The sequence below is a fragment of the Saccopteryx leptura genome, chromosome 1 (assembly GCF_036850995.1).
Source record: "Saccopteryx leptura isolate mSacLep1 chromosome 1, mSacLep1_pri_phased_curated, whole genome shotgun sequence".
NCBI lineage: Eukaryota > Metazoa > Chordata > Mammalia > Chiroptera > Emballonuridae > Saccopteryx > Saccopteryx leptura.
Window position 1 is genome coordinate 96647529 of NC_089503.1, and position 23394 is coordinate 96670922.

The window sequence follows — 23394 nt, forward strand, 5'->3', positions numbered from 1 at the left end:
GGTCCAGCCATGTTGTTGTAAATGATACTGTCATCGTTTCTCATGAAAGAGGTATACTTAAGGCCACAGAATCCAACTGCCGGATTTGGATCCTAACTCAATATACTGTGTGATCTTAGCAAGATTTTTAACTTCTCTGTGCCTCAATTTTCTAATCTATATAAAGGAAATAACAATAGTACCCAATCTGTGTGGTTGTTGAAGTATAAACTGCCTCAAACAGCACCTGGTACTCAAGAAATGATCTGCAAATGCTAGACATTACTACTAGCTGTAGTATAGTTTAGTGTTCATACTACTGCTATTACCTTATGAGGTTCTCGCCAATATTAAATTTAAAAATTATATGAAGCATTTAGCAGAGTGTCTGGCATATAGTATGTTCTCAAAGAGTGGTAGCCTTTCTTTTCAATAAATTTGTTTATATTTATCATTTTATTATAGGTCTTTTCCAATGCTTTGTGGATTAAGTGGAGTATAAAACTACCTAAATGCAGTTAAACCTATCATATCTCATTGAACCAAATTTAGACCATCACTAAAAAGAATCCATATTATCTGTGACCCTCATTTTTGTCTTCTAATAAATTCTCTTATCTTTTTGGCTGCCTGTTCTGTAAATTTGACAAGAATGTGTCCTGCTACAAATAATGAATTAAAAAACTGAAGAGGATAAAATCAAGCAGAGTGCTTTCACACAATCTAGTGACTCTAAAACCCATTGGAACATATTCTAGAGATAGCTGCAAGGGTTATTTTTTTAAAGTTATTTTGTAGACTAGTTGTTTACAGGAACAGTAGCATTACTTTTTTGAAACATATATGAGATGGGGGAGAATAAGGAAATACAAATATTTAATATTCTGAACAAAGATTTTTAATAGAAGGAAAGGAAGATAAAAAGTATAAAATCAGCCTGACCTGTAGTGGTGCAGTGGATAAAGCATCGACTTGAAATGCTCAGGTTGCCAGTTCAAAGCCCTGAGCTTGTGCCATCAAAATACATACAAAAAGCAATCAATCAATAAACAACTGAAGTGAAACAACTGTGAGTTGATACTCCTTGTTTCCTGCCCCTCTCTCTCCTCTCTCTGCAAAATCAATAAATAAAATCTTATTTTTTTTTTTATTTTTTTGAGGTGAGAAGCTGGGAGGCAGAGAGACAGACTCCCATATGTACCTAACCAGAAATCCACCCAGCATGCCCACTAGGGGGTGATGCTCTAACCATCTGGGGCATTGCTTGTTGCAACTGGAGCCGTTCTAGCACCTGAGGCAAAGGCCATGGAGCCATCCTCAGAGCCCAGGCCAACTTTGCTCCAGTGGAGCTTTGGCTGCAGAGGGGAAGAGAGAGATAGAGAGAAAAAAAGAGGGGGAAGGATGGAGAAGCAGATGGGCACTTCTCCTGTGAGCCCTGGCTGGGAATTGAACAATAAAATCCTTTTTTAAAGTATAAAATCAAAGAAATTAAATAAAAATCCCATAATGTTAAATTTGAGATGGCAATATGAATATGAACTTCTGATTTTTTCTTTTTTTTTTTTTTTTTTTTCATTTTTCTGAAGCTGGAAACAGGGAGAGACAGTCAGACAGACTCCCGCATGCGCCCGACCGGGATCCACCCGGCACGCCCACCATGGGGCGACGCTCTGCCCACCAGGGGGCGATGCTCTGCCCATCCTGGGCGTCGCCATATTGCGACCAGAGCCACTCTAGCGCCTGAGGCAGAGGCCACAGAGCCATCCCCAGCGCCCGGGCCATCTTTGCTCCAATGGAGCCTTGGCTGCGGGAGGGGAAGAGAGAGACAGAGAGGAAAGCGCGGCGGAGGGGTGGAGAAGCAAATGGGCGCTTCTCCTATGTGCCCTGGCCGGGAATCGAACCCGGGTCCTCCGCACGCTAGGCCGACGCTCTACCGCTGAGCCAACCGGCCAGGGCGATTTTTTCTTTTAAAAAATATATATTTTTTAGTTCTGTCCATTGGGAAGGCCTAAAATTAATGAATTCTAACATTCATTTTGGTGGTCTCTAACTACCTCTTTAAAAATAAGTCCTTGGAGAAATAGCTGATTCCAATTCTAGTGCAGGTAATATACTAGAAGAACCTGGCAAATTTTATACCAGAAAGCAAGGAAGCTATACAAAACCAAAGGATAGTGTCAGAAGACACAAGAACCCAAAAAGGAAGCACTCCCTTTTGCCAAAGATAAGTCATTTTGAACTTTATAACAGTTCCCCTCTTCAGGGTCAACACAACCATCCTCCAGCAGATGGAACTAACAGATACTGTTGGCTCATAGCTGCCACCTCCTAGGGCATGGCTCAGAGAAACTACCTCAGAGTAAAGTTATCTGCCCCTCTCCCAAGGGGTAGCCTGCAGCCATTGACCAACTAACAAAGACAAACAGAAACCTGGTCCTCTTGCTTCAGCTTGCAACGATTCTGAAGGGCCATCCATTTCCAGAGCTCTTTATAAAATAGGCTAAGGCTTTAATTGCAACCACTGGTCCATCTCTCCCTCTACTCAATCTTCTCTTTCTCACTTATTCATAGGTATATCTCTCAAGAAAACTCCCCAGTAAACCGCTGCATGCAACGCCGATCTCAGAGTTTGTTTCTATGAAACCCAATCTAATACAGTTTGTACTGGGAATGTCTTAAGAAAGCTGGCACTAATATGGGATTTGGGAGCTGGATTACTCACCTGATGGCTGGAATAAAAATCTCACTGCTCATGGTAGTAGAGTGTGAATGGATATGGATGGCTCCCAACATGCTGGAGTGGTGGTGTAAGTGTTAAAACTCTCATCAGTGATGAAGACGAAATACAGATACTAGGGGGTGCACTGGCTAGTGTAATAGCTTGAATGTTTAAGAAAAATGATAATATATGGACTATAGAAACACAGTGGCTGTCATCAAATAATGATATGACTTAATATGGCAAGTTCAATTCAGTAAGTGTTTAAGTACTATATACCCAGAACAATATAAAACAAAAACAAATGTGTGACTAAGACCTTTTTGATCTTCCACTTTTATAGCATCTTATTTCAACTTTCCATGATATATTACTTGTTCCCCTTCCTCAGGTGCCTGGGTTCCCAAATTGCAATTTGAAATCACCTAAATATCTTTTTAAAATACTGATGCCTGAGTTCTACTCCCAGACATTCTGATTTAACTGGGTTAAAGTGTAGCCTGGGCATCAGGATTTTAAAAACTCCCCATGTAGTTCTAATGTGCAGCAAAGGTAAAATATTGTTAAGCTAGAGCTCTCCCAGCTGTCAAAAAAAATTGAATTACTTTATACTTTTGATTGCTTAGTAATGCCTTAAGCCTAACAAATATTATTATAAAAATTTTGCATCTTCTCTTTTTATCCTCACCTTTGCTAGGATCACTTTTGCTAAGAGACTTTTTAAATTTATATTAGAAATAACAAAATTGAAAGCAAGGCTACTCATATATTGCTTAAATATAATTTGCTTCAGAAATCAAGGCAACATCTACACTAGCACATACATTCTTCTGTTTCAAATGATTCGTGTTTGCATGGATAATATTTAAATTGTGTCAAATATTTAATATTTCTTTTATTCTTTCCCCTTCCCAGATGCCATACTGTTCTATTGTACTTTGAGTTAGTGAATCACATTAGCTGATAAGCTTTTGAACACTCTCCTACCATTATTTTCTGAACAGGCCCAGGCAGGCCTTGGAAGTAGAAATAGGAAGTAGGATAACAATGCACTTAAATTTCAGGGAAGAACAAGCAAAGAGAAACTAAACGTAACACAAGACTTCCTTCAGTTACTTGTTTATGATTATTTTAAACACTTTATTTAAATCACCTCCTACACATTAGTGACAACCAACCCTTCTGTTATAATTAACCTTTACTCAGTGACTATTTACTGACCATTAACCACATACTAGACTCTGCTAAGTGCTATAGAGTTGAAAAAATATATATCTGCCTTTTAAGAGGTTTATAATCTAGAGAAGGAAATCAGATATGCACACAGCAGCTTTTGAATATGAAGTTTGAGAAATCCAATACTCAAAAATTACTCCAAGTTTCAAGCATTAGTAACCAAGACAATAATGTTATCACTGAAATAATCAAATTCAGAAAAAGAGCCAAGATAAAAAGAACAATGGTTGGTTCAGATTAAGGTATACTGAGTGTTCAATGGCAATGAAACATCTAGGTAGTGATGTCCATTGAAAGGATATTAGAATTTAGCATAATGTCTAGCCTGAGCCAGCCTAAGCCAGCCTTATATACAGATAGAATAGCAAATGGCTGCTGAAATTTGAACAAGGAAAATAGCTTTCCACCATTTTTATGTGAGGCCAAATATTCTGATTATAAGACATTTATTCCCTTGATTAACATTGTCTTTTCATGATTTCCTTTTGGAAGTGTCAAATGAGTTATCCATAATAGAATAAAGGGATCATGCTGTTTCTGGAGATGTTGGGAAGAGGGGAAGAACTCTGGTTAAGGCAGGAGGCACCATAGAAAACGAGAAACATGGGATCTCTCTGGCCATTCGGAGTGAAGATGAAGAACAGAACCAAGGGGAGTATCAAAGGCATTCTACCTCCTGTAACAAAAAATCAAATGGTATAAAACATGAAAGTGACCAGAATGACCTTGTACAAGTAACAGTTTTTAGAATTGCATTTCTTTATTTTAATATGAATTCAATTTGACTGCAAACCTATCTTCAAGCCCCACAAGATTCATCAATAAAGGTAAACCTTGAAAATCTCATTCCACATTTGCCTTCTTGGCTTTATCTAAACTTCAGCTATAAAATAAAAATATTTTTGCACATAACAGTTAAAAATAGACAAAATAGCCTGACCAGACGGTGGTGCAGTGGATAGAGCATCGATCTGGGATGCTGAGGGCCCAGGTTTGAAACCCAGCTTGAGCACAAGCTCACCTGGCTCAAGTGCCAGGTCACCAGCTTGAGTGTGGGATCATACACATAATTCCAGGGTCACTGGTTTGAGCCCAAAGGTCACTGGTTTGAAGCCCAAGGTTGCTGGCTTGAGCCCAGATGGCACTGGCTTGAGCAAGGGGTCACTGGCTCAGCTGGAGCCCCTGGTCAAGGCACATATGAGAAACTAATCAATGAACAACTAAAGTGCCACAACAAAGTTAATACTTTTCATCATCTTCCTTTTCTGTCTGTCTGTCCCTGTCAGTTCCTCTTTCTCTCACTCTCACTAAAAAAATAAAAAATAATTTAAAATGTCATCTAAAAATTAAACATTAGATTCACTGGACTTTTGATTATCATAACTAGTCTTATAATCAGACCTATCTGATTTCATTAGCTTCCCTTCCTTAAGTTGTAAATTATATCCCTAGGCTCATCCACCCATTTGCAAGTGCGTGTCATTGATAATGAGAGAAAAAATGCAGATGTTTTAGCAAAAATCTTATTTCAGACAGAAAAATGTATTTTTTTTATAAAAGCAACTAAGTAACACTATTTTATATAGTGATGAAATATTCTGCAACCCATGCATAAACTCAATCCCATTGTGTTCAAATCACATATTAAGGAAGTTACATTAATTATTGAAACAAAATCCATACACCCAAATGTTACCTAGTAAAATTGTACAGTCAGGCAATGTTCACTTGAACCCAAAAGAAATTAAAGTAGAGCTGCCAAATCTAAGTGAAACTCATAATGATAAATGAACCTTAAACTACACAATACTTCTTTCTCATAAAATTACCATACAGTGCTTTATTTATGGTAAGCATTTTTCTGACTATTTGAATCTTCTGTGTGAATTATTGAGCACTCATAATGTAAATGGCATTATGCATGTCAATATGAAAAGAAAGGTAGTCCACTAAAAAGAATTCAGGGTGTAAGAAAATGTATAGACAATATGCTGTGCTAATATAATAATTGTGTGTTATATATACCAGCGCACTCTACTATTACAAATGCTTTCTTTCAAAATACAATTAGATATTGAAGAATAATGCTCCCTTGCTAATGGAAGATACTAATCGCAGAGTAAATAGACTAAAGACAAAAGGAATTAGAGGAGGAAAAGATCAAGATGAGCTAAAGGCACCAAGGAAAATTTTACCCCCAAGAAATAGGATTTGAGCATGAGATTTAAACAAGCTATAGATGAGCTGAGAGGGGAAAGATAATGTGAATTTTATTCACATTAATCATGTTGAAATTCTTGAAATACATTCTATGGATTAGAGGAAATAAAGATAACAAATGAAAGCTATGTAATTTTTTATAAGTAAAAAGTATAAATCCACCTAGAGAAAAGGATTAAGTGCCAAAGAGAGAAATATGAATAATTAGACATAGAGAGATGCTTTAAAAAAATAGCATAAAGTATTTTCATGCTTGTAAATTAAATAATTAGCAAGATAATCAGCCAATTTTATTTTTTTGGCTCTTAGAATTACAGAACATATCCCAGAACTTTTATGGAGAATAGATTTTCTTCAGCTGTGCACCCTGATTTCTTGTTAGTTGTACTGAACCTTAAACTTACCTCTTATCATTCTTAAAAATCTAGCTGAGGTTTTTTTGTTTGTTTTTTAAGAAGTGACAGGGACTAATCAGTGGTGGAAAGTGTCCAGGAAAGTTAATCTATTTATTAATAGAAAAGTTTATGGATCCTTTACTGATTCACTGCATCAAACACTGAGACAAAACATTCTGGAAGAGTCAGTGCAATCATCTGCTGCCCTATGGCTAATTCCACTGACCAAAGCGTATGATGTGGTGGTGCCAAGGCAGTGGTTACTCTTGGTTTCATATGTGTATATGACCCTGTTTAAAACAACTTGGCTTCTATGAGAATCCTCTCTTCTGCTTCTCCCTGTAGACTAATCCTTCTCAATATTTACTTCCCCTTGCCAGCCCTTAAATAGGAGATAGATGCTCTCAAGGTTGGTCACAATTCTAGTTTCCTCATTCTATTCCCTATTATGTGAAAATAACACATTACTACTAGTCACCTTTGCTGTCCAGAGTGAACCATAACAATTGCTGGAGGAGCAATGAAAAAATAAAACCAGATTGCTCTCTTGGAGATCTCACTTACCCTCACAGCTTTATTACAGCTTCAGAAAACCAGAAAATCTTTTTAGTTCCAGTCTCTTTCCAGAATTCCAACTCTGTACCTAATACCACCGCAATGTCCTTTTATTACCTAAAACTAAACATGCCTAAACCTAAACACATAATAATTAAGTACCATCTTGGTACTCAATATAATTATATGCAATATAAATATATAAATAATATATACATTATATTGTATATATTAATATAGTTAATATATAATTGGTCTTCCATATCCATGGGTTCTGCTTCCTCAGATTCAACCAACTATGGATCAATAATATAGATTTTTTAAATGTTAAACTACTGCTGACATGTACTTAGGATGGTGTGTCTGTACTGAATATGCACAGACTCTTTTGTCATTATTCCCTAAATGATACAATTATTATTATTATTATTATTTTTGTATTTTTTCCAAAGCTAGAAACGGGGAGAGACAGTCAGACAGACTCCCGCATGCGCTCAACCGGGATCCACCTGGCACGCCCACCAGGGGGCGATGCTCTGCCCACCAGGGGGCGATGCTCTGCCCCTCCGGGGCATAGCTCTGCCGTGACCAGAGCCACTCTAGCGCCTGGGGCCAAGGAGCCATCCCCAGCGCCCAGGCCATCTTTGCTCCAATGAAGCCTCGGCTGTGGGAGGGGAAGAGAGAGACAGAGAGGAAGGAGAGGGGGAGGGGTGGAGAAGCAGATGGGCGCTTCTCCTGTGTGCCCTGGCCGGGAATTGTACCCAGGACTTCTGCACGCCAGGCCGACGCTCTACCACTGAGCCAACAGGCCAGGGCCCGATACAATTATTTACATAGCATTTACATTGTATTAGGTATTATAAGTAACCAGGTAAAGTATACAGAAAGTTGTATGTAGGTTATATATTTATACAAACACTACACCATTTTATATAAGGAACTTGAGCACCTGCAGATTCTGGTATCCCGTGGGGTCCTAGAACCAATCTCCTGTGGATACCAAGGGATGACTGTACTCTATCTCAAATATCTATATTTACAAATTGTGTATCTCTCCAACTAGATCTTAAAACCCTGAAGATGGTAAATATGTAACATGATTACTCTGTACTGCTAAGAGCTCAAGGAACTTTAATTATAAAGCCCATTTTTAGATTGTTTCTGATTTACTAAAAGATTATTTTAACATTTCCATATTGAAAGCAACATTATCAACCAATAAATATACACAAGGAGCTAATTAAGAATCTGGTGCACTCTTACTAGTGAGAGTACAATGAAATGGAATCAGAAGTATAAAATTATGCAAACCACTGGCAGTTCCTTTTAGCTAGAAAGAGAAAATCTCTCATAATTAAACAGATTCATTGATGTTTAGTTCTTCAAAGGCACTGAGCTGACTTCAATCTTGCTTCAACACATAAGCTAGTTCCTAAATGTAATATCATGAATGTTAATAAGAGAATCTGACATCTATTGATTTCTATAAAAATCAAAACATGGTTTTATATTTCCTAAGAGAAAAACACACATTTAAAAAAACAAGTTGAAGAAGAAGCTGATAAACTCCAATAATTTCTAATTGGCCTGATTCTTCACTTTCTTCTCCCTAACAACACACTTCAAAAGCTGTGTAAAATAGACAAAGCTCAGCTGGTGTGTTCGTATGTGTAGAAAGAAGGGAGTGAGTTGTCTCCATCTTTTGTAATTCCCGGCTTCCATCAATTCTAGTCTTTCATGCAGGGGTGGTAAATTTAGCCCCTGTAAATTTGTCAAAGCTAAAGCAGAAGCTGTTTGTTTTCCACACTCTTCTTGGTTTCCTTCTAATCACCAATCCCACCTCCTTTCTTCAGGGCTCCTTCCCCATCTCACTGTTCACCAGAAACCCAGAAATTGAATAAAACAGTAAATAATTCCACCAAAAGGTACCTTCCTGGTGCCGTCTAAGACAAACACAATCTTGTGTTTGGGCATTTTAAACACCACAGGCATTCTTACCTAGATTAAACCGTGGTCTCCCTGGTCTCCAGGCATGCCTGGACATGAACCATAAAGGGAACGCGATCCTTGGAGTTTCTCTAGTAACTGCAGGACAAATCAACAACTCTAAGAACAAGCATTCTAAAAACAAAACAGGGCTACACACACACACACACTTTTTTCTCGTTTCACTTTTTTAGTTGTACTACCTACAAAATAAACTGCCTTTAAAAATTTTATTTTAGTAGGCAATGCATCTTGGTGACTTTTATATTTTTTTAATTAATTAGAAGAAAACTTTTAAAAACCTAAATTTCAAGGCATCTACCACAGCCATTGCCTTGGATGGCAGCAATGCAGCTGAGGTAAGACATGCAAGATTCAGCTAACAATCATAAAATATCAATCAGAAAGAGGCATTAAGTCTTGTATTGGGAAAAAAATGACTAACAATATGAAAGAACAGAATTGTTTTTGTAACTATGCCCTAATCAAGACTAAAAAGGCAGCATATTACTAATGGAATGGAGGGTATTTTGTTCCTGACTTTATTTATATATGTATCAATATATGTAACTATAAAATGCAAAATTGGCTGTACAGTTATCTCTAGAGAGCTCAGAGGATAATTAGCTCTGATTTCAAGGGTGTTGCCTGGGATGGCTTGGATTATTGTACATTTTTAAAGGCATATAAGAGATTAATATAATGTGTCCTGCAATATTATGCCTCTCCCAAAGACAAAATGAATACAAATTATAGTTAGTTGTAAATGACCTGTCTTTTGCAATTTAACTTTGCAAGTTAATTTTTATATTAGCGTTTTCAGAACTGTACATTTTATACTTGATTTTGGTTTCTTATTCTTCACTTTGGTGTTCATAGAACAAATGATGAATTTGACCAAAATATATGCTTTCATATTCAAAGATAATGCTATAACCTATTAAAACTTATCCTTGGGAAGTTCTTCTGGAGTATTAATAGTGAGTTTGTAATGTGTGTGAATGATCACCTGCCCATCTATGTTACTAGTGGCATCTACAAGATCATTTGCTGGGTTTAGGAAATCAATCCATAGCTGGGAAGCTTTCCTTTGTGGAAAATAATTTAAAACTAAGCTTTCAGGGTCAACAATAATGCACTATACTGGGTTCATGAAGACTATATTAGGGGTAGGGGAGCTACTTCCAATTTTCCACAAAGTATGTAATCAGAGAATATTCTTTATCCTCTTCTGATTCATTCATTGAAGAAAAAGGGTGGAAGGAATAACTAAAGAAACAATTATTAGAAGAGGCCTCCCAGAAGTTCTCTATAATTGTCCTCTTTGCCCCATCTACTCCAAATACACACATAAGCACATCTACATCAAAGGTGACACTGTGAGCGTAAGAAAATGGAACTGGTCACAAAATATTCTCTGGCCTTTCCAGACCTCACCCTGAATGTCCAAATTTAGTCTTTAGTCTTGCTTCCAGGACCTACTCAAGTCCATGAACCTTCTTCCCTGACCAATTGCACTGCTCCATGTCCACCCTATCACCTTCTGTCTCTACCCAGTTTAGTAATTTATTATATACTGTCTTGGACATTAAATAATGTGTTCACTTTTTGTTACCACCTAGATTGTAAGCCTGGAGAGTGGGATAAACCTTTGGTGCTGAACACATAGTTGGCAATTAAATAAATATGTGCTGGAAATAGGAACAGTTTTGCTTAAAGCAGATCTTGATAATGCAAAACTGAGGCCTTGATCTCATGAGGACCATATTTTTATCTAACAAACTGGCTGGCTCAATATTTGACTACAGAGAAGACCCAACCTTCCACCTCACCGCATGGCCCTCCAAAGATATGAGGAATGCAAGAGTGTAAGTGAAACTCTCAGTCAGTACTCTGCACATCGCAGGATGGATATGCAGGCCTATCTCCATTTGGAAAATTCAGCCTTTAGTTTGGTACCCAGCAAACTGTCTTCCCTAACCGGGATAGGCATGAAAAGTGGGCTTGCGGGGCTTCTTGAAGAGGAAGAGGGAATAAGGCGCTCTTTGTTCTTCCTGTCTTATTGGGTACAGAAACTTTCAAGAACCTGTGCATTGGCGTCCTGAGCCTCTTCCCCACAGGGGCCGACCCTCCGCCCCTTCTCGCAGCTTCCTTGACTCCTCCACCCCGCCCCTCCCCCACCCGGCCCCTCCCCCACCCGGCCCCAGCTCGTGCTCGCCCCGCCCCTCTGCCCGCGGGGTTCCAAGGGCGGTTGGCTCACCACGGCCACGGTCACTCGGCAGCTCAGAGCTGCAGGGCGAGTGGGGTTGAGAGAGCCGGCTCTAGGGCTTGGGCTGGGAACTGTAGATAAGTAGTATGGGGCCGCCGGCTTGGGGGTGCGGCAGGTGGGAGCCCAGCCGAGAAAGCGCCAGGGAAAGGAAAAGGGAAGGGAACCTGCCCTGGGAAGTGCGGGAGTCTGCGGGGCACCCGAGGCCGGAAACCGGGACCCGAAGCAGAGGTGAAGTCAGCCCGCAGGGCGCTCCCGAGAGTCACCCGGGCTTGCGGGGCCCGGCCCGGCCCCGTTTTGCAGGCCTACTCTGGAGCGCCGCCCGCCGGCTGTGACACGCCAAGCGGGCGCGGCGAATCCTGCGGGGGCAGCGCAACCTGCGGGCAGGGCAAGGGTCCCCGGTGGGTCTGGCGGCGTCCTCCAGAGACCCTCGCCCTGGGCCTCGCGCCCAGGCACTTCGGGCGTCGTCCCTGGTCGACTATAGGGTCCCTGCTCGGAAACACCGCGTCGGCGCTGCGGACCGTCCGGGAGCTGCAGCCCGCGGGCGCCCGGTGCTCGGTTTGTAGGCAGTGTAATTAGCTGATTGTACTCTGATGCTTGCAATCACTAACTCCACTGCCATCAAAACAAGGCACAGCATCACCTGCCGCCCCGCCGGGAGGAGATCGCCTACCCTCGGCGGCAAAACCTGCGCTTCGAGATCTGATGCGTCAGCAATTGATGGGCCTTGCGCTGCTCGTGGAGAGCGTTGCCCAAGTGCGAGTAAACGCCTGCAAATTCCGGCGGCTGCTGCTTCTAGATACTTAAAATGTTCCCTTCTCTAGGAGTGAAAGCAAGATTGCACAATCCTATGAAAGGAAAGCGAAATATATGGGTTTTAATGGCTTTAATTGTTAAGATACAGATTTTTAAACTGCTGGGAGGAGCCCCCTATGCAACGTTTAATGCTGTATAGCTTGTGATTCATCGTGCCTATTTTTCATAATTTAGTAAGGTGTTCACAAACCCACCAACTAAAGTGAGCTAAGTAAGCTACGGCTGAACCAGTGATTTGCCTATCACAATGCATGGGGCGCCAACTTGAGGCTTCGGTTTATGATGGAAATAAGCTTTTTTTTTTCTGTGAGTCTAGTTACTAGGCAGTGTAGTTAGCTGATTGCTAATAGTACCAATCACTAACCACACGGCCAGGTAAAAAGATTTAGGAATTCATCCAAATGAGCTACCTGTGCATATCAATGTGGGGGGCGGGTTGGGGGGAGGCAGGATTGAAACGCCCTAGTATTAGTTGCTGCCTCTTTATCAATAGTTCAGCCAAGAGAGAAATCAACATTTTAGCTGCTAAATATACAACGTCTGTAATATATGTGTATTTTTATAAATAAATTTTCAATATTTCTTCAGGATTTTAACCAGAAAACTTTCAGATATATTGGAGAGTAGGATTTCCTTACCTGGGGACCTATGGCATTGTAGAGGCTTATGATGATCAACTTTTGAAGTATCTTTTCTACGAGACTGTATTAATATTTGGAAAGAATAAAGTGCCACAACGTCATAAATCGTGGTTATTAGCATGTGTTCGTTTCCTAAGTTGCCTTTATGAGAATCACCTCAATTCCTGCCACAGTAATTACAACTTTCTTATCACTGAAGTGATTAAATTGTTCCTAGATAAAACCTCCTGGGAAAGCTATTCACAAGCACTTGTTAATATTTTTATAAGGCCACATTAACAAAACTTTTCCTAAAATATTTTTTGTGACTGAGTTCACCTATCAGAGTATTTCCTTCTTTTAAATAATCGTTTATAACTGTTGCAGTCTAGGTAGCTTTTAGTGGGACCCATAAGTACATACAATCTAAATCCAGCTTTTTTTCCTAAGATTTGGCTTAAAGGATGAGGGAGGGGATTACACTACAAACTACTCATGGGTACATGAGTACCCATCGGCCCAGTTCAGACCTCTAATATGATGCTAACCGCCCTATTTAATTCACCAACCAAAGCAGGCCCAGAACTTTCCCTAGGGGGTGCTGAGCTATGGCAATCTGGTGTGGAAGTTGGGGGTGTGCCGTGGGGCTAAGGAATTGACAGCTTTATTTAGATATCTTTTGGTGGCTAGAAGCTGAAGAATGGGGAGGCGGGTAGAAAGCTGACTGACTAGCCTTGGGAGCCAAGTGCCTCCCCACTGACTCCAAAAGGTCAGGACACGCCCCCAAATTGATGTTTTAACTCTCCTGTCTCGACTTCCAGTCTAAGACTGGTCCCGAAGCCTGTGATCACTGCAGAAGTGGACTTAAGAAGGCCCACTAACGGACGCCGGGACCCCAACATCTACGGAGAAAACTGAGGGCTTCTAGAGGCCGGTTGTTGCCAATTTGACGAGTCTCCGAGGGGCGGGGCTGGGAGAGGGGCCGGGGAGTTTGGAGAAGCGTCCTCAATTACCATGGATACGAGGCCCAGTGAAAGTCCCAGCGGCGCAAAGGAGTCCTGTGAAATTTGTCCCCAGGGATTGCTGGTGTTCACGGGCTCTTCAGAAAAGGACATTAACTTGGCCAAGCAGTTTTGGACCGCGGCTTCAATGTATTCTCCTAAGGAATCCCAGTTGGTGCTGTCCGGAGCTCGCAGTCAGCTTCGGCCCACGGTGCGGTTCCGTAAGAGCGGTGGCGCTGGTGAGTGCTCACCTCCTGTTGGTCATTTCTGCCTCCACTCTGACTACTATGGAAGATACCAGAACTTCTCCCAGGAGAAACTACTGAACAGAATTCTTTTTAAATGATTTTTAATTATAGTTGATATTCAATATTATATTAGTTTCAAGTGTACAACATTGTGATTAGGCATTTATATAACTTACCAAATGATACCCCTCCCCTGTGAATTTAGTGCTCATCCTACATAGTTTGTACTTATCAACTCCATCACCTTTTTCATCCATCCCCCTAACCTTCTTTCCATTGGCAACATCAATTTGTTCTCTGTATCTAGGAGTTTGTTTCTGTTTCTGTTTTGTTTGTTTCTTTTGTTTTAGATTCCACATATAAGTGAAGTCATGTGGTATTTGTCTTTCTCTGTTTGACTTATTTCACTTAGCACAACACCCTCCAGGTCCATCCACGTTGTTGCAGGTGGCAAGATTTCATTCGTTTTTATGGTTAATATCCCATTGTATACATGTACCACATCTTCTTTATCCATCTGTCTATCAAACCTAATTCTAAAATAAGAATCTTCCATTTGAAATGTCAAGACCCTACATAAATAGTTCTTTAAACTTCTCAGCAATCCTATCCAAAAAGGATCAATGGTATCTCTGTTACATCCAAAAGTACATCCTAAAATATCCCTTTAGGCTTCGGCATCTATTTGGCCAAAGGGTATAGAATAATCTGGGGAAATATTATATACTGGCTGAAAGGATATTAAAAATAGGTATGCACACAATTGAGTGCAAACATGAGATCCCTAGAGGAAATTGAAGGCGGACTGAACATGAAGAGACAAGTTCCCTGGCCCGTAAGACTTAAGTAAAGCCAAAGCTGTGGAAACTGTTATTATGCAATTTTGTAGGCATAGAAAACTTAAGTTACATTTAATCCTGTGGTTTCCCAGAGATTTCTATTCTTTTGTCATCTTTAGAGAAAAATTACTTACAGTCTTTTGACCTTGAGGAAAACAGAAAGTACCAAGTATCAATATCATACCTTTCAACATCCTGATTCTGAGATTCTTCAGAAAATAGGTAGTAAGTAAAAGGATACAACTTTACACGTTGGCATAACTTTCTGAATTGCATACTAACACCCTACCTCAGGAACCACCCTATTTATTCAAAGGAAAATACCTAAATTTCTATAATGTGTTGAATAAGAATGTAGAAATTGGAATCTCTGATACTGCAAATACATTCTTTTTAGAGACCTTTCCTTGTCTCTAAGCTCAGGCTTGCTCATCTTCTAAAGAGATTACCAGATCCTCACAGCCATAGCTAATTAATTCCATCTCTAATCTTTTATGAATCTGGTTTATAAAGTTTTAAGACACTATGTATTTGTGTCCACCTTCCTACTCTATGTATTACCTTTTAATCTTTATGCAACTTTATATCAATATTATTGTAAAATTATGATAAAAATTATTTCAGATTGAATCTGAATTTATTTTCTTTAGAGGATACAGATGTCATTGCTGAAACCCTAAAGATGGAGGAGAAAGAAAAGTATCTCCAAAAGGTAGGCCAACATCTCAGAAGGTCATCGGATTTTCATTATATTTTCTAAATAATCCCAATTATTCATTTTTTAACATATGTATATTAAGAACTTTTTATTTCTGGTATATCTGCTTGAGCAAATGGAAAACCATTATTAGAATTTTAATTGAAGATTAAAAAATTCATTAGCCTAACTGGTGGTGGCGAAGTGGATAGAGTGTGTCGAACTGGGAGACTGAGGACCCTGGTTCAAAACCCTGAGGTCACTGGCTTGAGCATGGGCTCATCTGGCTTGAGTGCAGGCTCACCAATTTAAGCAAGGAGCCACTGGCTTGAACATGGGATCATCAAAGTGATCCCTTGGTCACTGGCTCAAACCCAAGGTCACTGGCTTGAGCAAGGGATCACTGGCTCAGCTGGAACCTCCCCCACCCCCAGTCAAGACACATATGAGAAGCAATCAATGAACAACTAAAGTGATGCAACTATGAGTTGATGCATCTTATCTCTCTCTCTTCCTGTCTCTTTCTCTTCTCTCTCACACAAAAGAAAAAAGAGGAAGAAAGAAGAGAAAAAAATAAATTTGATTAAATTTTTGACTATTCTTAGTCTCTGCAAAAGCCCAAGGAAGTATAGGAACAACAGAATAATGGAGAAAAATGTATTCACATACTTTCCATCCAATAAGGCACCAACTCATGCTCCAAGAACAGAAATATTGTGAGAGTACAAAAAGATAAATATAATTGACTGTCTTAATAGATAAAAGTGAAATGATCAGAGGAGTAAGTCTGTTATCTAGAACCATTTTCACTAAGGGTTGAAATTAAACACATTGGTGGTGTCAGATCAACTAAACACATCTCTTTTTGGTAATATCCTTTGTTTGCTTTTCATGATGTGGTCACAGCCTTTAACTCAGCAATTAATGCAGTGATTTATAGAAATATTTTGTTTGATTAATGGATAAATTCCAGTCCTGTAACTGTTCCTGTACTTTAAAGGCAAAGACAGAGTATTTGCTTTGGCCTAATGTCTTTAATCATTGCACACATATTGGCAAACTCTGAAAGACTTATCGGGAATTCTGCATAAATTATAAAACAATGCATTTGGGTTTGCTGATCACATTAATTCACTTTATAGGCTGTTGGTGATTCCTCCAAATAAATTAGGTAATTAAAAATAGTCAGCATTTTTTCTCTCTCTTGAGGATATTAGACACTGTATATTTATTTATATTAGGATTTAAAGGGAGGGAAGGAGCCTAATATTTTAGAGGCAAAAAATCATTAAAAATCAACTTTTTCAGCACTTTTGGAGTTAAGGTTTCATTTAATTTTATTTTGGGGAGGGATTAGATATAAAAGGTTAAAGTATTATCAAATTTTTTATCTTTTGTCATACAATGAAGACCATATGGTATGAGTTACAGGTGATGTTCTGCTAATGGACTACTATATTAGTAGTCTTAGAACTCTTAGAACTGGTTTCTTTGCCTCGCATTCTTCTATTGACTTAGGAATTCCTTAATTCCACAGATAGCTATTGAGAACGTGCTCTGTGCCAAGTACTGTACTAGATGCTGGGAATGTAAAGATAAGATGTGATTCTTGATCTCAAGGAGTTTACAATCTAGTGGGGAAGATAGCCAATTAAACTCAAGAATTATGATACATTATTATGATAAATATATGCACATAATACTATGGGAATATACTGAAGCACATTAAAATCAAGTTTAAAGAATGAAGAGCTCTTCTCAAAAGAGTTTGGTTTCAAAGAATGTATAGATTTAACCCAACAAAAAATATGCAGAGCAATTCTCCGTACTGCACTAAATGCTGCTTTTCTACTGTATTAGTCTGCTGGGGCTGCTGGAACAAAATACCGCAGACTAAATGATTTAAACAACAGAATTTTCTTCTCTCATAGTTCTGGAGGCTGGAAGTCTGAGATTATAGTGCCATCAGAGTTGGTTTCTTATGAAGACTCTGCATTGGCTTGTAGATGGCCACCTTCTCACTGAGTCCTCACATGGCAGAGGAGAAGCACTGATGTCTCTTTCTTATAAGGACACTAGTCCTATCATATTAGGTCTCACCCCTTGATAAGTTAATTTTTTTAAGTGAGAAGGGGGAGATAGAGAGATAGACACCTGCATGCACCTCGACTGGGATCCACCAGGCAACTTGAGCTGTCCTCGGTGCCTGAGGCCTTTGCTCAAAACAATCAAGCCCCCGGCTGTGAGAGGGGAAGAGGGAGAGAAGGGGGGAAGGAGTGGGAGAGAAGCAGATGATGTTTCTCCTGTGTGCCCTGACCAGGGATGAAAACCAAAATATTCACATGCCGGACCAATGCTCTATCCACTGAGCAAGCTGGCTAGGGTGTATAATTTAGTTTTTTTATATATTTTTATTGAATTGATTGGGGTGACATTGATTAATAAAATTATAAAAGTTTCAGCCTTACCACTCATGGCACAGTGGATGAAGCATTGACCTGGGATGCTGAGGGCTCAGGTTTGAAACCCTGAAGTCGCCAGCTTGAGCGTGGACTCATCAGCTTGAGCACAGGGTTGCTGGCTTGAGGATGGGATCATTGACATGACCTATGGTCACTGGCTTAAGACCAAAGGTTGCTGGCTTGAGCAAGGGCTCCCTGGCTTGGCAGGAGCCCCACGGTCAGGCACATATGAGAAGCAATCATTGAACAACTAAAGTGCCACGACAACGAGTTGATACTTCTTCTCTCTCTTTTTTCCTCTCTCTTGCAATATTTTTTTTTAATTATATAGGTTTCAGGTGCACATTTCTATAATATATCATCTGTATATTGTATTGTGTGTTCATCACCCCAAGTCAAGTCTCCTTCCATCACCATTTATCTCTCCCTATACTCTTTTATTTTATTACCTCCCGAAAAGCCTTATCTACAAATTCAGTTATACTAGGAGGTTAGGGCTTCAACATAGAAATATGAGGGAAACAGAGTTCAGTCTATACACCTACTGTTATTTTATTCCATGGCTTTCCATTTCTGCAGGACCAAACTCTTCTATGTGGCATTTAAGTTCCTTTCCAATCTGACATGGCCTGACTTCTCCTACCACTCTCTTCCTTCTTTTATACCTCTCTCCCGTCCCCATCATAAACTGCTCTCTACAGTTGGTTGCCAACCACTAGGCTAGGCCACATATCCCTCCCCATATGTGCTACCAAAGTGATGAGTGGGTGAAATATATTTTTGTTAAGCCTAAACATATACATTATTCTGTGATATCTGCCAAATTGTACATTAAGTCAAATGTGGTTCCTACAATGCAGTATAGAAGACAACTATGCTTTTGAGAGTAGAAGAGGCCTAACAAAATAGCAGGCCAGCAGAAAAATAAGAGAATGCTACTGGAACTGTGCCTCGTGAGTATACAGGAGAGTCTAGTCAATATTGCAAAGTATAGTACAGTTCTCCTCAGACAATAACAAGTGCAAACAGCAACCAAGACAATCCTGCAGTAACTGAAGGCTCTTATCGATATCGTCAACTACTACTGTGATACAGTATTCCCTATGGCCAATTTAGTGAGGCTATGCCATGTCCTAATATACTACTATGCTAAGAAGTTTACACATGTCTACTCATATTCTTCTTAAAACAGCCTCATGACACTTATCTTCATTTAATCAAATAAAGTTTAAATGATTTTCCAAAGTTCCCCCAACTGGGAAGTGGCAGAGCCAAGATTCAAAGCCTGTATCCTAACTGCAGAGCCCATGAGACTCATTGTGTTATAATGACTGCTGGCCATGGTATTGTTCAGGTATGCTGCCAAATATTCTAAAATTCAAAGCTGCCATATGAATACAAGTGTGAGAAGCATCTTTCCCAGCCCTGTGGGACAATAGCTATTTTTTTCAACCTACAATGAACTTTTATGTCTCTGTCTATAATGCTCTCACCATTTATCTTCAAGACCAAGCTCAAATACTACCTTCCCAGTGAGGCCTTGCCAAAGGTGACCTAGAGACTAGCATAGGAACGGATTTCTTCTTTGTGCTTCTTTACCAAATCCCATATACCTCTCTCCTAGTATTTATCACAGTCTCTTATCTGTGTGACAGGTAATTGGGTGTGTTTTTGTCTTTGCCACTCGATTGCAAGCACCGTAGTATAGTGGGCTTTGGAGACAAAGTGGGTATGGAACTCTGCCACTTACTATTTGTGTGACTTTGACCAACCTATTAATCACCTGTAAGGCTCAGCTTCCTCAGATATAAAAGCACATATGGTAAAATAAATAAATAAATAAATAAATAAATAAATAAATAAATAACCACCTCAGAGAGTTGATATAAGTTATAAAGTGCCCGGCCATAGTTTGTCCTCAACAAATCTTAGTATTCTTTTCCTCCATGAGGGCATAGGTCATTTTTTATTTGGTGTTAACAACCCCTATGACTTTCCAGTTACTGAAACTCAAATATTTGTTAAATAAATAATTGAATTAATGAAGGAGTGGATGTACGCTCTCTATGGTGATATTTCCACTCTGTTTAGTCTTTTCACATATATTCATCTGGAAAATCTTCTAGGCTGATAATTTTTGCAAGATTACTCCCCAAAGGTAATCTGTTTGCAAATCTGCTTTAGGACCAATTTTTGCATATCACCTCTCTTCTCAGTTTTTATTTTTTTATGTGTGTGTGTGTGATAGAGACAGAGACAGAGAGAAGGACAGATAGGGACAGACAGACAGGAAGACAGATGAGAAGCATCAATTCTTCATTGCAGCACCTTAGTTGTTCATTGATTGCTTTCTCATATGTGCCTTGACCAGGGGACCACAACAGACTGAGTGACCCCTTGCTCCAGCCAGCGACCTTGGTCTCAAGCTGGTGAGTTATGCTCAAACCAGATGAACCCGTACTCAAGCAGGTGGCCTTGGGGGTTTCAAACCTGGATCCTCTGTGTCCCAGTTGGACATTCTATCCACTACGCCACCACCTGGTCAGGCTTGAGTTTTTTTTAAATTTTTTGATTGATTGATTGATTGATTTTAGAAAGAAAAGGAGAGAATTATCAAATTGTTGTTCCACTTATTTATGCATCCATTAGTTGCTTCTTGTATGTGACCTGACCAGGGATTGAACCTGCAACCTTGGCTCATCTGGACAATGTTCTAACCAACTGAGCTACCCGACCAGGGCCTTAGTTTTGTTTTTATCTCATGGGTCTCTATATGATGAGAGCAAAGGTGACTCCTTCTAATTACTAAAACACAGAATCTATTTTTTGGGTACCACTGTTTTTCTGTCTATTGTACTCTCTCTGTATTGCTACCACCACTATTCTAGAATTTTTATCTTGATGGCAGAAAATAAATAGGACTAGAACTTCTTTTTAACTAACAAAACATTTATAATCTGTTTAATTTAAGAGTATCTCCTACATGTTTTGAACATATACATGATAAGTAAATTTCTGGAATAAGTTTCATTTTAAAATGGGGAAATATTTTTTTTGATCAATTCCTTAAAGGTTTTCTTTTTTCCACTATCTCCTTAAATTTAATGAAAAACTAAAAATTTTTTTTCACTGCTCTTAAAAATACTTTATGGATTTCTCTCCTAAACTGTTATTGATTTTTCAGTTGTTGAAATTTTTTGAAACTTTACTATCTTCCATTTTTGAATGTTCTCCAGATATACATTATAACTTTTTGGTTAGTGGGAAAAAATGCTAATAATACCAGCTTCTATTTCTGTGATGGATATCCATGGCAGAAAACCAAAAACAATTGAGTCTATCAAGATTAGATGGCTTACTCTGTCCATAAAGAAAATCTTATAGCACTATACTGGACCATTATTCTTCCTCCGAGAGTTCTAAAGTAGTCTGAAGACATTATAATAAATGAATAGTCAGCTCATTCCTTGAAATCACAAAACTAATTTACTTTCTAGTTTTGTCACATTTCAGAAAGCTCTTTAGATGATTATCTCTTTATGAAAAGAATTGTAAATGATTCATTTGCTGGGAGAAGGAAGAAGAGATCAGAACATATAGAGAGAAATTTTAAGGCATATATATAGATGACATATTTGGAAATGTCCATCTGGAACCAAAGTTTTAATAGGAGTGAATATAAAATATTTTCAAAAGGAAAGTATTCAATCTGCACATCTCAAATAAACACTTTATTGGGAATAGGGTTTTAATCTGTCCTATCATACAACCTATACAACCAATATCAATCATAGTGTAAGTTAAATCAAAAGTGAGTTAGCTATACGTCACTTCTGTGAACTGTACTATAGTAAGGACATTCTTAGAAGAAGAATCTTAAGAAGCTTCATAAGGTATATTTTTAGGCACTGAATTATGAAAGTGGAAATAAAACTAATGTTTGTTATCCTACACTTTCAAAAGAGTAACAGGCATACTGAGAATCACTAAAAGTCAGTGTCCTAGAGCCAAACCAGAGATGTAGGGAATTCAGATCAAGAAAATTTTCACCTGACTAGTGGTGGTGCAGTGGCTAGATCTTTGGAAGAAATTAAAACCCTAAGGTACAATAGGACAGGGACCCAGACTGATCATCTGTTTGTAATGATTGAATGAAACTATTACATGCAGAATGAAGCAAAATGAAAAAGGATCATGTATTTTTAAATACACGCAAAACTATCAACTATCAATATGATGTCGGTTACATGATGCCTAATTGTTCATATTAGTAAATACTGGAATAGCCACAGGGCAAATCAAATATGTAGTAAAGAACTGGATTATTCTGTGGGTCAGGAGATTCAGAAAAGAATCATGACATAACCTGAAATCAAAACAGTAACTGCCCTTACCATTTGCCTCTATGAAAGGCAAGATGAAAAAACATGGGCAAGCTATATTGAAGCCAGATAATAAAGTTAAACAATGTATGTATCTATACGCACTTCATCATTGTATTATTTTCCTCTGATAAGGTATGTTAGGCACGTGAAGTGGTCAAGAACGCTCTCAGAGCCTGAGGTGATGCAGTCATTTGTCTACTTGGCTCTCGAGATTTTACAGTTCCCCAAGCTACTGTGTGGGTAATATTTGCAAATTCACTTACTAGCTACAATTTCTTTGTAACTCTGAAATCAATACTCATGGTGCTTTCAAAGTCCTTATTAGACGTTCACAGAACAGTGAAAATTCTGAGTTAACCAAACACACACATTCCTCAGTGAGGATGGATAGGTGATGAGGCTCTGCCCTTTTGTTTTGAGTCTTACACTAGAAACAGGTTTCCTTCTTGCAGTTTTATTTAGTGCCATATTTTTAGCTTTTTAAAAAATAATTTTGCTGTTTAAGCCTGACTTGTGGTGGTGCAGTGCATAAAGTGTCGACCTGGAACACTGAGGTCACCGGTCCAAAACCCTGAGCTTGCCTGTTCAAGTTCCTCCCCCTTTCTCTCACTCTCTCTCTCTTTCTCTCTTTACTCTCTCTCTCTAAAAATAAATAAAATCAAAAGAAATAAAAATTTTAAAAAGCTTCCAAGGGCCGAAGCGCTGTCTAGTGTTCTTAAGTGCAAGAAGTAGTGGTGTGTCCTATGGGGGAAATACATGCAATAGATGAGGTTTGTTCAGACATGAGTTATAAGTGATGCTGGCCAGGAATTCAATATTGATGAATCAACAATGAATTTTAAATAAGGTGTATTTAAAGAAAAACACACATAAAACAAGGTTATATATTGATCCACTGATGAAATGTGATCAAAGGCAGGCAGGAACCTAGGAGCAATGCTTCAGTATTTGCTAACCAGTGTTCACAGCA

General features: G+C 39.0%; 2 protein-coding genes across 2 annotated transcripts in view; one reads left to right on the plus strand and one right to left on the minus strand.

The window, feature by feature from the left end:
• The window catches only part of BTG4 (BTG anti-proliferation factor 4), a 32418-nt gene extending 29643 nt beyond the window's left edge, over nt 1–2775 (minus strand). Inside the window, exon 1 of the mRNA XM_066360759.1 lies at nt 2702–2775. The gene's annotated coding sequence lies outside the window, so the exon portion shown is untranslated. The remainder of the gene's footprint in view (nt 1–2701) is intronic.
• Nucleotides 2776–9255: 6480 nt separating this feature from the next.
• Nucleotides 9256–23394, plus strand: part of HOATZ (HOATZ cilia and flagella associated protein) — a 33716-nt gene continuing 19577 nt past the window's right edge. Inside the window, exons 1-3 of the mRNA XM_066360760.1 lie at nt 9256–9449; nt 13614–14032; nt 15531–15592. Of these exons, the coding sequence (XP_066216857.1) occupies nt 13807–14032; nt 15531–15592 (288 nt within the window). The 5' untranslated portion in view covers nt 9256–9449; nt 13614–13806. The remainder of the gene's footprint in view (nt 9450–13613; nt 14033–15530; nt 15593–23394) is intronic.